Here is a 16,284-nt window from a genome sequence, read left to right as displayed (position 1 = left end):
TAACACCTTTACCCCATCCTACCAGTTAAGATACATAGGAACTCTATCCCACCCCACCCCGCCTCTTTCCTACTCAAACACTTTCACACGGACAGCCCGCTCTGGGAGAAAACAGACTAACACCCGAGCAGTATACCTAACGTGTCCCAATACAATGGTTAGGCGAGGTCAGGCAATTATTGACCATCATTCACACTTGACTTCCATTAAGCTTCCCCACACGGATAAAATGCAGAGCACGAAGGTAAAATCTGAGCAAGGCAAAGCACATGAAGGAACAGCAATTTTGAGACGGCAGGTGGATGAGGAAGTAAAGCCTGCAAACACAGAGGGTTTGTAAGGAAGGAAATTCCCTTGACCTTTCTGGCAAGAAACAGTTGCTTTCAAGAGCCCTCAAGATTAGACAGCTAAAGACCAGGAAACCAATCTGATAAATCATGCATTGTGTGTCAAAGATACCTGCAGTACTCCTGCATGATTAATCGAGTCGGGGAAAAGCAGCAGCCGCTGTGGTACTGTCCTTGACTCCAAGAACAAGGTAGCATCAGAAAAATCAACACAGCCGGTGAGTTGGGGAGTCCGATACAAGACTGGTCTGTGTTGAAGCCAAGGGTGCAAGCAGCAACATTGTATAACGAGCGCTGGGACGAACATTATCAAAACGCGCGTGATGAAAGACAAGAGTAAGGCTAAACTGCTGATGAATGCTTGAGCTTTGAAAGAAAATGTACAATACTGTTGATAGATGGTCCGGCACTGCGTGCATGCTCAATTGAAGGTCTCTGTAAGGTGCCCAGCTGAGAAGTGGCAGAAATAAAAGTTAAAGAATTGTAGTAAGAAAGAAATCGTGAATCGAAGTGATCCTGTGACGGGTCAAGCAAAATCCCATGCCGAGTCGAAAGTCTTCGATTTGTGATGCAGAGAGGAAAGTTTGGAAAGTGAGACAAAATGGTCTGAGCCTGATTGAGGGAGACCAATTCAGAACATTGTGTTAAAGTGGGTCTGAGCCCAGCAGAGGGGGATCCGGGGTGAACATTGAATCACCCGAGAAATTGTACATGTGAAATTCCTGCGAAGAAAGAAACTTGTATGTTCGTCTGTTGCATCAGGCCCTCTGTAATAAGAGACTTTGAATGGCAAAGAGACTTTGGCACAGAAGGCCCTGTTACTGAGATTTTGAACTGTATCCTTGTGCTAGAAAAGCCAGAATATGTGCTAGGCTCGAGTGTGCTGCCTTGTCCTGTGCTGAAAACGTGGGGAAGGTAAGCCAACTTCTCAGTTAGCCTGATATATTGTTTCTTGAACACTTTTCTTTTGCATACACCATTGTCCCACATCATTTGTATTTAGAAGGGTTTTTTAGTATAGGCCCTTTTATTTTGACAAGACTCTACTAGGACTGCGTTATTATTATTTGATGGTTGTAGCTTTCTCCCATCTTTAGATTTAGGATTTTACCAACCCGTATGAAAGTTCAATAAACACCCTTGAAGTGTGATCACTTGTGTCTGTCTTCACTGTTTGATACCATATCTTCCTCACACTTCACACATCCTAGCTTCCTGGCAGCTCACAGGAGAGACTCTCAAAGCAGCATTCTGGTGGGGTATAGCTCGATAATATGGCATAATGATACCGTCTTTACAAATTGTAACGTCACTGAAACCCCATCTTCTTGTCTTCTCTAGGAAGACAACCCCACTTCATTGACTGATCATAAATGTAGAGCACTAAAGAGCAGCCAGTTGGAGCCTCAGGGCACACCTAGTGCAGAGTTCAGCAAGGATTGGAAGAAGGCCTTCAAGACAGTAGAGAATTTACCCTATGGCATAGGGTTAATTAGCCGGTCTAAGCTTTCTTCCAGATATAAAATAAATAAAGGTGGTATGTTAAGGAGGGGGCGGGGGTGAAAAGCATCTGTTCCTCTCGAAGAATAACTTTATATTCAGTGCCATAGCATCTGTGCGGACAAGACCACATTCCTTGTTGCATCCACCCACAGACTCAACCACATATGTAAGGTTTTCAGTGGCTTGGGCTACCAAATCCTAAACAATTCCATAGTCTACCAAGCCTAGATTGATCACTCAGCAGGTCCATTTATCTCTCCCAATGCTGGGGTATTCCAAAATCCCAAAATCCCCTCCCGCACTTCTGGAAAGTAAACATGAACAGTATTCTGGGATTTTAAAGATCTTAAAGTGGCCTCAATGTATCACTTTCATTAGTTTATCTTGTAATGTGATAATGAACTCAAAGCACCCAATGGACCAAATTCTTCACACATGGATAAAGTCTTGTTATTCATACAACACTTTCGGTCTCTAATGAGGCACAAAAGAATAGGTCTGCTTATAAAAAACTAAAACAACCACTGTAATCAACATCAGAAAACACTGCACGACATCAATTGCAGACAAAGAGCACATCTTCACGTAGCTTCCCAAAAAATGCCTTGCTGTGTCTTTTTCATGTCTTGCTAAATCTAGCTTCTTTATTGTTTACAATCCTCTACAACCTGCTCACCATTATATTGTCTACCTTACATGAGAGTGTGCTGCTCCCAGGTGTCCAAGAGACTGCTGTCATTTTTGGGAACACATGTTTCACATACAGCGGGAGATCTGACACAGTAGCACATACCCCGAGAGCAGGAGAAAGTCAGATGTTGGGCTCCAGTGGATTACAGTAGTGCAGAGAAGAGGGCAGTGCTTTGTTGTTGCTCAGAGCTGCCGGCAGTGTGGTTGTCGATCTATAGTTTGGGTATCAGTCATTCATTTGGTGAATACATTAATATGACTCATACAAAAACGATTTCATAGTCGAGAACTAAATGTGTAGCAGCTATGCTGGCAAGTGCTGGTACTGTCCTATCAAAAGCAGAACAGAAGGGCTAAGTCTATAGTCCCAATGAAATAATTAATGTCTTGCTGAAAGGTGCCAGTCCTTTCCTTTTGTACAGTCAAAATAACCTAAACAAGCGTCCGATGAGAAAAAGTACCTGAATTGGTCTAACTCGGAAGCACGTATCCTGTCCATTTGAACTGGCAGGGATGGATCTGCAAATAGACTGAATGGAATGACATTAGTTGATGAGCCCATATGTTTATGTTGAGTCTGCATTGACAATTGGGAGTCAACCCAAAAGCCAAGAAAGTTCACAGATGTGGAGACAGGAGTTGTGACACTATCATGTGGTATCCAATGATTTACAAGGATTGTGGAACAAGAATTAGAAACAAACCGAAGTCAGTCTTAGAGGTGTTTATAAATTATCATTCCCCATGCCCCCAATCCTGCAATCCCCAGGAAGTTCTTCTGCCGGGGATATCCCGATATCCCATATGAGGAGCTGAGTGTCATCCTTGGTGACTCCCCACCTGCTAGATATGGATCTTAAATAATCATTCTTGGAAGAGCCACCGGAGAACTGTGAAGGGAGGTTCCCGGACAGTCAGGAGGAGCTCTATGGCAACGAGATATGCGTAGGAGGGATATTGTGCGTGCCATAAACAGACTGAATTCAATAAATGCATAGGATACAAGTATTACTTCAGGTCTTTTTAGTTTTAATTCACATGATTTTCAATAGTTCAAAATGTAGCCAGGAGTTTATGCAAAAGACTTCCTTTAATTGGCATGGCGATAACTTTCTGCTTCCAACAATGCTCTTGAGTGAAACTCATTGCAATATGAACAGATAAACAGTTCTCAGTACTCATTCAGTACTCATTCAAGAGAGCACTCAAGACTCTACTCCTGCATCTCCATGGCCCTCTAGCGCTTCCCCGTGAGGCCATTTCTGTCCCTCTCTTACAACACTCTGCTGCTTGCCATTTAAGTACACACCCATACTTACACACATTTACCTTTATGTTGATTTGTGGCACTATAGATGAGCGGGAGCTTTTGAAATTTGGATAGAGTAGCTTTGTAAACTCTCCCAGAAGCTCCTTTATGACCCGGGCGACATGGTGGAGCTGGATGTCGGAGCGACCCTTCGGCTGGGGCAGCTGCTCCTCCTCTGCCAGGAGCTTCTCCAATTTGCTGTAGACTGGACTGGACGGCTCCATGTTGTTGTAGAGTAATTTCAGGGCATCCCATGTCAGGAATTCCTTCAGGCTCACTCCATGGTCCAGGAAAAGCCGCACAAAGTCAGGCTTGTTATCGATCAGTGCGATGGTCATCTCTGGATACAGATCGGAAGGCTATCAGACAAACAAGATATTCCATAAGTAAGCAAATACAGAGCTGAACATCCGCAAATACAGATCAGAGCATCCCATTACTAGGAACAATCCTTGGTGGCTCAACATAATAGTTAGAGGAGGTACACTGGAAACAGATGAAGATTCAGGGACTGCAGAAGTACACAACACTGGTCTTCAACCCTTGAACAGTAGTCACCAGTGCCATACTCATGGCCAAAAAGTTAAGCTTTACCCAGTGGTTTGTTACCTAATAAAGTCTTCAATTATGTTTATTTGGATATAAAAACATTCATCAAACACAGACAATATGAGGTATAAACATCATTAAAATACTGCATGTCGATAAAACAATTACCATAACAAGTTCAATACCTTTGAACAGAAACATTATAACCATAGATCTCAAAATACCAAAACCATTTCTATCCCTTTAAAATCCCCTTTCTTCTAAGCATAGCACTTTTCAGATAAGGCAAAAGGGCCCAGGCAGTCAATTCTGATTCCGCCAACAAAATTAACAACAAGGCGGGCCTATAGCAGCGAATATCAGTGAGCTTGATAATCTGCAGGATAGTATGTTGTCTGATGTCACCGTACCCGGGGCAAAATAACAAAGTGTTTCAGATCCTCTCTTGGCGCCCAACACGCTGGGCAGCCAGGATCATTTGGGTATCCTGACCACTTTCCAGTATTTCCCCTTAGCAGTAGGCAGTCAAACCTAGCCCTCGTTTTGAGCAAACAAGATATTCCATAAGTAAGCAAATAGAGAGCTGAACATCCACAAATACAGATCCGAGCATCTTATTACTAGGAACAATCCTTTGTGGCTAAACACAATAGTTAGAGGAGCTACACTGGGAATAAATGAAGATTTGGGGGCTGCAGAAGTACACAACACTGGTCTTCTACCCTTGAACAGAAGTCACCAGTGCCATACCCATGACCAAAAAGTTAAGCTTTACCCAGTGATTTGTTACCAAAGAAAGTCACATCTGGCCCAATAAGGGATGCATGCGTATAAAGAACACACAATAGTGTCTGTGCCTAGGCCTAGGTGAACTGCCTATTTCTTTACCGAATTGTGAAATCTTTTCAGCTGCAAAATGTATGGGGGGCACCCCTCACAGCCGACCTTTTAACTCCCAACCACAACCAGCACCCTTTAAACTCAATATACTCTTATCCAAACCAATCTACCCTTTTCTCCATGTTTAGTCAGTGGATTACATTGTAGTGAACATTCTGCACTGAAGAATATTTGCGGTTAGTATTTTTCTGTGAAATCACTGAGGCCAGACTTGCTAATGAGACTTTCAACTCTTCTCCTGAAATTTGGGTTGCTTATCGAGTCTTATTTATTTGCATTTATAAATCGTGTATCAGCCCGGAGGCATTGTGGCGCTATTAAAAGCAGAATGACCTGGTTACATAGTACAATGGATATATACAGTGGGATAGCAATGGGGGGGGGGGGCAGATAGGGATGAGTGTATTCAGTTGTTCAGTTGAAGAGTGAAGTTTTTATCATTTTCCTGAAAGCTGTGAGGGAGGTCTCCACTCTGAGAGCTGGGGGTAGGGCATTTCAATGTTTAGGTGCTTGATATGAGAATCCAATCCCGCCTGCTTTGGCCCTGTTAATGAGCGGGATGTGTCGTTGGTTAATGTAGAAAGATTTTATGGGGCGTGCAGAGTTGGTTCTCGCCAGGGGCGTTGCTAGGGGGGGCTAAGGGGGCTATAGCCCCTGATCTTTTGGTTGTAGCCCCGGATAGAATGTCAGGAGCTACAGCCAAAAGATTAGCTAGCCCCCAGTCCCAACAGTTCCGACATCAGCTTAGCCCCGGGTCTTTTCCAGACCTAGCAACTCCCCAGGTTCTCGCAATGGCCTCTGATAGGTATGGTGGGGCTGTGAGGGACAGGCATTTGTGCGAGAGAGTAAGGATTTTGAAGGTTATACGATCTCTTATGGGGTGCCAGTGTGCAGCCTGCCTAGCTTGAGTGATGTGATCTCTTTTGGGAATGCTCAGGGCTGCTCTAAGAGCATTGTTTTGTGTGATTTGGAGTATTTTTATATTTTATGCCGACGTACCTGCTAGCATTGCAATAGTCTAATTTAGCCCCAATGGTGGCTCTAGCTATTGACATACAGTTTTGTTTGGATAGGTAGGGTTTAATCGCATTAATAAGTTTGGTGGTGTGAGCGGAGGCCGCGGTGATGGCGCTAACCTGCCTATTCATAGATAGCGTAGAGTCTAAGTAGACCCCTAGAGTCTTGACTGAGGAAGATACAGCGATGATAGTGCTGTCTGTACTGAAGTTATGGTATTGCTGTCCTAGTTTGTTCAGAGTCATTTTAGATCCAAGAATGATAATCTCAGTCTTTTCTCCATTAAGACAAAGGCCATTGGCCGCCATCCAGGCTTGGATGGTAGCGTAGATTTGATGCAAAGCTTTGGTGTCTTGATCATATGAGCCGGAGAGTGGTAGGAGTACTTGTGTATCGTCAGCATATTTAGTATATGCTATAACAAGTGCATCCAGTTTATCGAAGAGCGGTTTGGTGAAAATGTTGTATAGCGTGGGGGCTGTGCATGAACCGGGGGGGACTCCACAGTGAATGGTGGTGTGAGCAGCGCTAGCCTGGTTAGAGAAAACTTTCATAGCTCTGCCTTCCAGGAATGATGTGATCCAAGAGGAGGCATCTTTAGAGAAATTGGCAGTCTGGGTGAGATGTGATGTAAGGATTTTGTGATCCACCAGATCGAAGGCAGCCGAGAGATCCAGGAGTAGTAGGAGTGCTGGCTTGCCTTTGTCCATGATTTGAGTGATTTGGTTTTTAAGGTCTACCAGTGCGGTTTCTATGCCGTGCCCTTTACGGAAACCAGATTGTCTATTGCCTAGGATAGAGTTAGATTTAAGAAAGTGTTGAATCTGGGTGTGGACTGCTTTATCCAAGATTTTTAAGAGGAAAGGGACAGTGGTTACGGGCTGGTAGTTATTGGGCAAGGCGGGGTCTAGAGTGTTTTTTTAGGAGGGGCATACCCATGCAAGCCGCGACGATACCCGTTTTGAATGAAGCATTGATGAATGCTGTTAGGAGAGGGGCAAGGGAGTCAGCACAGTCGTTGATGATATTAGGTAGCTAAATGTCACCTTTGCATATAGACGGTTTGAGGGGCTGGAGGAGGTTGATGACTTCTGATTCTGTGATGTCACGGAAGACGAATAGGGGATTATTTGACTTCAAGGTGTCAAGGGCTGGGTGTGGAGGCTGGATGAGGTGAGGTCAGGCTTTGTAATGCTCCTGGATTTTAATTTGGAGTAAGTCAATTTTACTGAGCAGTGCGGTTTGTATACTTGAGTACTAGGCTTCATCTTTGATGATCTCATCTGGGCTGTCGGGAGGGGAGATGAGTTCATTGGAAATTGAGAACTTTAGTTTGTGAATTGGCTTTGGTGATCCGGGAGTTGAGTTAGCTTTAGCTGTAGTGATGGCCCCTTGTACTGGGTGGAAATCTGTTTGAAGATGTTTTTTATTTTTTTATTCGTATTTATATAGCGCACAACAGCCCAAGGACATTGTGGCACTTGTTACAGTACAAAGCTTAGTTACTTAGTTACATGGTCATTAGCAATATATATACAGGTTGCAATGTAGTTACATAGTCATTAGCAGTATATGTACAGGTTACAATATAGTTATATTACATTTGTGTTATATTACAATATACATGGCAGAAGTGGAGGAGGCAGTCCTCCACTTGCTAGTTGAGGAGAGTGGCCTTGAGGTTGTTGCGGAAGACAGAGATGGAAGTTTCAGCTCTAAGGGTGGCAGGGAGTGAGTTCCAGAGTTTCGGTGCAATATAGGAGAAGCTTAGACCTCCCGCTGTGGCTCTCTTTATGCGTGGTATGTGTAGCTGGTTGGTGTACTGAGCTCTGGTGGGGCGAGAGGATGTGGTCCTTGATATTGCTTCAGATAGGTATGCTGGAGTGATTTTGTTGATGCATCTGTGAGTGATGGTGAGGATTTTCAGAGCAATACGGTCTTTGACCTGGAGCCACCGGGCTTCACGTCTGGCGGGGGATATATGGTCTCTTCTACGGATGCTCATGGCGGCTCTGAGGGCATTGTTTTGTGTGGTTTGCAGTCTGTGAATGTTTTTGCCGGAGGCGCAAGCTATGAGGGCGTTGCAATAATCGAGTTTGGCTCCTATAGTTGCTCTAGCTATGGCCAAGCGGTTGGGGGTGGATAAGTAAGGTTTAATGGCATTGATGAGTTTGGTGCTGAACGCTGATGCAGGGGCTATGGCGCTGACTTGTTTGTTCATCGATAGATTTGCATCAATGTGAACACCCAGAGTCTTGACAGAGGATGATACGGAGATGGTTGAGTTGTCTATGTTGAAGTTGTTGTATTGGGGGCTTAGTTTCGATAATGTGTTTGTCTGGCCCAGGATGAGAATTTCAGTCTTCTCCCCGTTAAGACAGAAACCTTTGATTGCAATCCAAGCTTGGATAGTGGCATAGATGTTGTGAACGGCTGTGGCGTCTTGGTGTCCTTGGTCTGATCACTAGGGTCAGCTTGCCAATTGTTTAATGCCTCTCATTTGCTTGAACGTAGAGCCTGTAGTTCCTCAGTGAACCAGGAGTTGGTGTGCATAGATTTTTTCTCCTTTTTGCATTCGATGGCGGCTATAGCTTCAATAGCTTTGGTGAGGGTGTCCGTATATGTTATGTTATTTGCCATTTATATAGCACCTTATATATATCACTGGTATGACCTCAAAGCGATGGTAGGTTGAACGCCCTTTGGAGCCATAGTTCAGGTCAGTAGAGAGAGATAGTGTCGTATGGTGCGTGGGTGCACCGGATATGTGTGCAGCTGGTGTAGTTGTTGGATGATAGCTGCTTCCTAGCGATAGGTGTGCTGCTGAAGATATCAGTTGGATGTGTGCAGTCTGGTGGGTGGATACCCAGACTGGGTTCTGGCTGCATTAGGCCTGAGGAACGCCTATGTGAGCATCTGACCGGAATGTGCTCAGCTAGCTGCGTTTTATTAGGGTGATGAGGTGTTCATGGGGTCGTATTTGTATGTGGACTGCTAGGCCGAATTATCAGGGGTATAGCTGTGTTCTGGTTGAATGATGGTGTATAGTAGAGAGTAAGCGTAGTGGTATGATATGGTGGTTATCTGTAAAGCGCCTGACAGGCACGTGAACAGGACGGTGGGACATACATAGCGACATATATATATAGCGACAGGGGTCAGTACAGATATATATGGGGATACAGATATATAGCATATACAGGGGATACAGATATCTGGCAACAACACGGGAGAAGGTGCACAGTGATACAAAGCATGGGGTGAGTTTCAACGGGTTAGACTCATTCTATTCTGCCCCATTCGTTCAGTCCACTCTGTTAATTTATTCTGCTTCGTATACTCAATCCATTCCACCTATGTTATCTATGTCACCTATTCCACCTATTCTATTCACTCTATTCATTCTACCTATTCTCATGCGGGATATGCTATCATTCATAATTCTAGCTAAGTGAGAGGTATGCTACCAATCATAATTCTATCTAGATGAGGCACATGCTTACATTCACAATTCCATCTACGTGTGGCACATGCAATCAGTTACAATTCCAACTAAGTGAGGGATATGCTACCAATCATCGTTCTATGTAGGTGAGGCACATGTTATCATTTCTAATTCAATCTAGGTGTTGAACATGCTATCATTTAGAATTCTATCTAAGTGAGGGATATACTATCATTCACAATTCCATCTAGGTGTTGTACCTGCTGTCGTTTACAATTCAATCTAAGTGCAGGATATGCTACCATTTTCAGTTCCACCTAAGAGTGGGACATGCTATCCTTTACAATTCCATCTAGGTGTTGCACATGCTATTATTTACAGTTCTATCTAAGTGCGGGATATGCTATCATTCACATTTCCATCTAAGTGTTGCACATGCTATCATTTATAATTCTATCCAAGTGAGGGACATGCTACCAATCATAGTTCAATCCAAGTGTGGCACATGCTACCATTTACAATTCCATCCAAGTGTGGGACATGCCGGCGAACCATGGGCTAGATGCTGCCACACTTGTGAATCAAGTTTGGTTTGTAAACTGTCTTGCGAAATAGAGGTATACCAGTATGAGCAGCAGGAACACTTTTACCACCTTTTTACTGCCCCCAGACTTTCGCCAGTAACCTTGTGTACCTTGATCGACACTAACATGGGAAGGCTGTGGACTCCCACTTAACAAAACCACCATATCTGAAAATGTATCCCGTTCCAATGATCAAACATCTGGCGTCAATTTACACTCACCTCATGGGGTGCATGTCTTACAGTCAGAGGACGCCATTGTTTAGATTGATAAAGATTTGCAATAAGAATAAGTTTAGAGTCTGTACCTGTACACTTAGGTTGTGTTCACCTTTCCTTGTAGGATTTCTTTTGAGCCTTTATAGTTGGATCCAAGCTAAGGGTACCATTATAAGATGATAAGAATATATTTAGACTGATGTCACGCCAGTTGATGAACTCCCAGAATACAGTTCAGGCCTTCACTTTTCCTTCCATTTGTATTGTTCTAAGATAATCTGGTTTTAGACATCAGACTCGGCATGCAAATTGCCAGACTTGATGATTCCCACATTGTGCCGCTAGTGAACAAGATTGTAACATCTCTCCTCCCACCCTGAAGAATGTCCACATGGTATCAAAGACAAACAGAAACATGTTACAATCAACTATTTCCATATAGTTTCTGAATGAGCGCACAGTATACAGTGATGACATATTGGACATTAGGGATAGACCTGGCACCAGATGCATGCGTTATGCACACCAAGGGACTAGTCAAAGTGACAATTATGTCTGTAATAATCCCTAATGCGACTTTGTTTTTCTCCCATATTTTTTCCTCTACTCATTTCCTTTTTCTTTTATAATATCCTTTTCCTTTGTAACTATTAGTTTTCTCTTTCCATACAAATGGCAATTTATTTATATGGATTGGTTTGTGTATTAGGTTATGTTTTAGCTTGATGGTCACTGCCGCAGATCGAATGGGAAAAGTGACTCGAAACACCTGTTTTTTTCGAAGATTTGGTGAGAAAGAGGGACTTGGAGAACGAGAGGATGAAATTCCCATGACTGTAGCCTCAGGTTTGGAGTCAACACCAGAAGGTAGAGCGGAAGACGAGATGCCAACACCCGGCGGGGCAGACGGCTATACCACTAAGGCAGTGGAGTAACTTTGCTGAAAATGTTGGGGGGCGGGGGGGACATGACATCTGAAGAAAAGTTGGCCCAGCCAAATGAATGGGGACAAAATGGTGTGTCATGAAATTTGGGGGGGGGGACAAACAGCCCTGTCCCCCCCATAAAATTACGCCCATGCACTGAGGAGGCAGGCAGGAAAAGATATCTCAGCCACGAAAGAAGAAGGTGCCATGCAAGATTCCAGGACTCTATAATGGGAGACTAGGCTTGAAAGGACACGGACTAAAGCATGCCACCGATGTTGCCCATGTTGGGCCAAATAGAGTTTGGTATGTTACCATGTTATGCCATGTTTGAAGACTGTCATGTTTACACTGACGTAGGTATGAATAAAGGGTAATCCCTATTTTTTGTTGACGGGGGATCTAATCTGATGGAAGGGATGATCTGTGAAGAGAAATTGTGAAATACAGATTGACTACCCCTCTCTTTTAGTCTTGTATGGATCCCAGGTCGGGAATCAGAGCAACCTGTGTATTACATTAACTAGGTTATCGCTTAGTTGAGAGAAATTGCGCTACAACTGCAATTTTATTACAAAATATATCTTTTTAATAGTCATAAAACATCTTAAAAAACATTTCAGACATGATTATCAGTCATTCCATTCATTCGTCATACATATATTCTAACAGGGGAGTTCTACAACTGAGGAAAAGACTTGTGCATAACAGTTGTTCAATGTATGCAATTTAGACATTGGAAAAAGACATTGGATTTTCCTTAGGCAGTCGACATATGTTTCGGCCCCTTATAGTATACCACTTATGTCAACAGTGGTCACCACAGTTAGTATCGGGCCATCTTCAGGACAGTTATTACTTAATGGTGGATCAATCTTCTTCCCCATTAGCACACTCACACATACATGTGCGTCTTCTGTGTGTGTGTCTTTAAATGCCGTCTTGCTATGGCTGTGGCTGACTCGGTGTCTTACATGCTATTGTTACGTAAGGCTCTTAGAGATAGTATACAGTGGACTTCTCTGATGTTTGTACAGGTTAGCTGCTGCTATTTGTATATTGGGAACTGGTCTTGCTTTTGCTGCGTGTGGCCAAGTTTCCTTTTGTACAGGTTATTTGGGCATATGTTCCAATAATGGATTTGTTGCCTTTTTCTACTCCGTCCGTGCACTGGAAAGGGAGCCTGTCGACAGGCTCGACAAGTCCACTGTATACTATCTCTAAGAGCCTTACGTAACAATAGCATGTAAGACACAGAGTCAGCCACAGCCATAGCAAGACGGCATTTAAAGACACACAAACAGAAGACGCACATGTATGTGTGAGTGTGCTAATGGGGAAGAAGATTGATCCACCATTAAGTAATAACTGTCCTGAAGATGGCCCGATACTAACTGTGGTGACCACTGTTGACATAAGTGGTATACTATAAGGGGCCGAAACATATGTCGACTGCCTAAGGAAAATCCAATGTCTTTTTCCAATGTCTAAATTGCATACATTGAACAACTGTTATGCACAAGTCTTTTCCTCAGTTGTAGAACTCCCCTGTTAGAATATATGTCTGACGAATGAATGGAATGACTGATAATCATGTCTGAAATGTTTTTTAAGATGTTTTATGACTATTAAAAAGATATATTTTGTAATAAAATTGCAGTTGTAGCGCAATTTCTCTCAACTAAGCGATAACCTAGTTAATGTAATACACAGGTTGCTCTGATTCCCGACCTGGGATCCATACAAGACTAAAAGAGAGGGGTAGTCAATCTGTATTTCACAATTTCTCTTCACATGTTTACACTGACTACATTCAGGAAATGTTTATTTCATTGTTACCGAAAAATGAGGAATGTGATGTGGTCACGTGGTGCGACAGGAACATTCTGCCGTTACGCGTGTTAAGGAAGAAGAGGGCGATCCTGCACCACGGCAGTGCGCACCGGGAGCCCAATACGGCAGGACCTGTGTCCTTCTGTTCCATTCAGGGACATGTGGGGCAAGGCCTGCATGCGGGGGTCCTGGGGCAATACGGCTTATAACAGATGTGTAGAACGTGCTGTAAAAGTTCTGAAATGCTACTTAAGTGGTGGAAAATGAAGTCCTTCACTAGTCCTTTGAGCTCTGAGGATCAAGCAATGTTAATTCTGGATATCGCATGCCCAGGGCACCAGTGTTGCCAAGCATGACCCCTTGGGAGAACCTAATTTCAATCAGCAGTCCGGCTAAGGACATTAGCAAAGGAACTGCGTGACTTTAGCAGCTGCAGATTTCTGCCGCAATTGTTAATTGTTCTTACTGCAAAACGGTTAAATCAATGCACTGCATTCTGGGCTGGCACCTGATTTAGTTAAATGGTGCCTACAGCTAAGCGCTGAAAAGAGAATAGTAAGATGGTGCATGATAGTGTGTCACTGGACGATCTCTGCTTGGTTTGTGAAACATGAATGCTCTTTCTATGCGTGAATTGATATTTGTTCTTTAGTACAACAGTCACAGCAAAAGATCTACAAGTAGAGCAGCCACAAACAGGCAGGAGGGAGATCGGGTGAAACCCATGTGTACTCCCCTCACCCCCTGGTGTGTCTGTAGTCAACATCAGACGCTGAGCTTCTCTGACATCCAAAAGCTGTGTTGAGGATTTTCTAGTCCTTTCCAGAGAGCCCTGGGTGTGTAGATTGGAAATGCTATTATGTCGAGGTAATTGATGGGAAGGGATATGTTCTGACGTAGGAGTCTATAAATATGACTCTAGAAACACAAGATAGGAACAGACCTGAAGGAAAGAGACCTGTGCGAAAATGAGAGGGTTATAAGCTGCAGACGTGCACAGGGGTGCATGCATGTTGAGACTTGAATGTCGTGTAGGCAGAAGAGACCTCTGTCCCCAAGTGTCACACAGAGAGAACCCAAAGTCACTCCCTGTGCAACCCTTGAGGCCACAAGTGGAAGATGTTCAACTCCGGAACCACGAACCTCTGGAGACCCCAATCCACTGCAAATAAATACTGATTAAGTACCAAGCCAAAACAGTTAACAACAGTGCAAAAACAATGTGGAATGGGCTTACCAGAAAGGCCAGAGAGGAGACTGCTAAACATATGAGGTTGAGGGTCTGGGACTCACGTGGGCAGTGCTCCTCATGGTGGAGCAATCCGTGACAGAGCCCAAAGAGTAGTGCGGTATGAGTCCACCTGATTGCAAGAACGAGATCTGGTAACTGTGAAGAACTGAGCCAGGAAGCAAAAGAACCAGATGCAGAAGGGAAATCCGATAGCAATCCAAAGAACAGTCCGTGGTCAATCCGTGAAACACATCCAAGTTACCAATTGCCGATAGGGTATTCCAGGAGAAGTCCGTAATTCCAAAAACCAGGGTCGAATCCAAAATGTCTAAAGAAGTCCACAACGAACGTGTGACGCCAAACAGAGTTACAGGTAACAGCTGTGAAGCGGCGAGTATATGGCAATCCGTGTTTAAATACTCGCATTTCTGGCGCTACTCCCAGTCACGTGACGAGCAACCGCATCACATGGGCGGAATCCCAGGTCACGTGATCGAGACTTTGGAGGATAGAGCATCCTGAATGGTGGTTCACCAAGCTTTACTGGGATTTATGGGGCTGGTCAGTAGGATGGGGGATTCTAGATCTCTAATAATTGTAAATAATTCTTTAGTGTTGGAGGCCGTGTTTGAGAAACGGTTATTGAGCGATTCTGCTTTGTGAGAGAGTACACAGAGTTTATAGGCTTTAGATAGTTGTTGCAGTTTGGTTTGGAGTTCTGGGGAGTGGTGCTTCTGTCTAAGTGTTATAGATCTCTTTTTTCCCTTCCGAGTTCTACGAGTTTGTTATTGAACCAGGGGGCGCTGTGTTTGGGTTTGGGCACTTTGGTTTTGAGGGGGGCCACTTCATCTATCGCTAATTGTAAGCACTGGTGGTAATGCTTCGAGATGCTCTCTGTGCTAATACTGTCCAGTAGTTTAGTGTTGAGCAGGTCATTAAATACTGGATTTAGATTCTCAGGGGTAAGCTTACGCGCATTTCTGACCTGAATGGGCGCTGGGCTACATGTTTCTCCCAATAAGAATTGGCTACTTTTCCCTAACCATTATTTGCCTTTCTTCCCTCCCCGGTGCATGAATGTGTAGGAAACGTCTTGAAAAGGGGGCTAAGCCAATCCCAATGTCTCTGTGTGGGTTTTCCACTTAATGCCCAAAGCAACATAGAAAGTTCAATATCCCAGTTTGTGTTTTGAGATCCATTCCTGTGTTTTTGTTAAGTTCGGGGCATGGAATTTTCTCTCCCCTTCTTTGCATTTGCTGGTCTAGGAGACCTTTAATTTATGATGCAAGCTTGCCGGCAGTCATAGCCCTTCCCGTGACGTGGGATTTCGGCACTGCACTAGTGCACACTGTCTCCCATTCTTAGGTAGGTGCTCTGCTGAGCGTTGATCTCTCAAGGGCTGTGGTGGATCTTCTTGGCTTTTCTTTTCCATTGGAAGCCTGGGACCCTGTTGTAGGTTCTCTCGCGTGGCCTTCTCTGTTTTGCCTCAACATTGCTCTGGAGCTTCCTGAAAGTAACAACTAACACTGGCGAGTATCCGCACCAAGAGGCAAGGCTAGAGATAAGGAACAAGTTACTTACCTGTAATTGTTGTTCTCCAGCATGGGTCTGGCATGGATTCACATGCTCATGAATATTCCACGTCGTCAGGCTGGGAATCCTCGTTAAAAAGAAAAAAGCAGTTTCAGTTTCATTTCTGAACTGCCTTTCTCCTAAAACCAAGAGTCTAGAG

At 43.9% G+C, this 16,284-nt stretch overlaps 1 protein-coding gene across 1 annotated transcript in view; it reads right to left on the bottom strand.

Moving 5' to 3' along the window:
* LOC138528198 (transient receptor potential cation channel subfamily M member 2-like) overlaps positions 1-16,284 on the bottom strand; it is a 602,757-nt gene that overhangs the window by 213,064 nt on the left and 373,409 nt on the right. Inside the window, exons 11-12 of the mRNA XM_069639650.1 lie at positions 3,864-4,208; positions 1,170-1,181 (exon numbers count right to left, since the gene is read on the bottom strand). Of these exons, the coding sequence (XP_069495751.1) occupies positions 1,170-1,181; positions 3,864-4,208 (357 nt within the window). The remainder of the gene's footprint in view (positions 1-1,169; positions 1,182-3,863; positions 4,209-16,284) is intronic.

Source organism: Ambystoma mexicanum, chromosome 7q, assembly GCF_040938575.1.
Source record: "Ambystoma mexicanum isolate Mex_15411 chromosome 7q, UKY_AmexF1_1, whole genome shotgun sequence".
Lineage (NCBI taxonomy): Eukaryota > Metazoa > Chordata > Amphibia > Caudata > Ambystomatidae > Ambystoma > Ambystoma mexicanum.
Note: the sequence above shows the minus strand (reverse complement) of the source record. Positions and strands in the feature narration are given on the sequence as shown.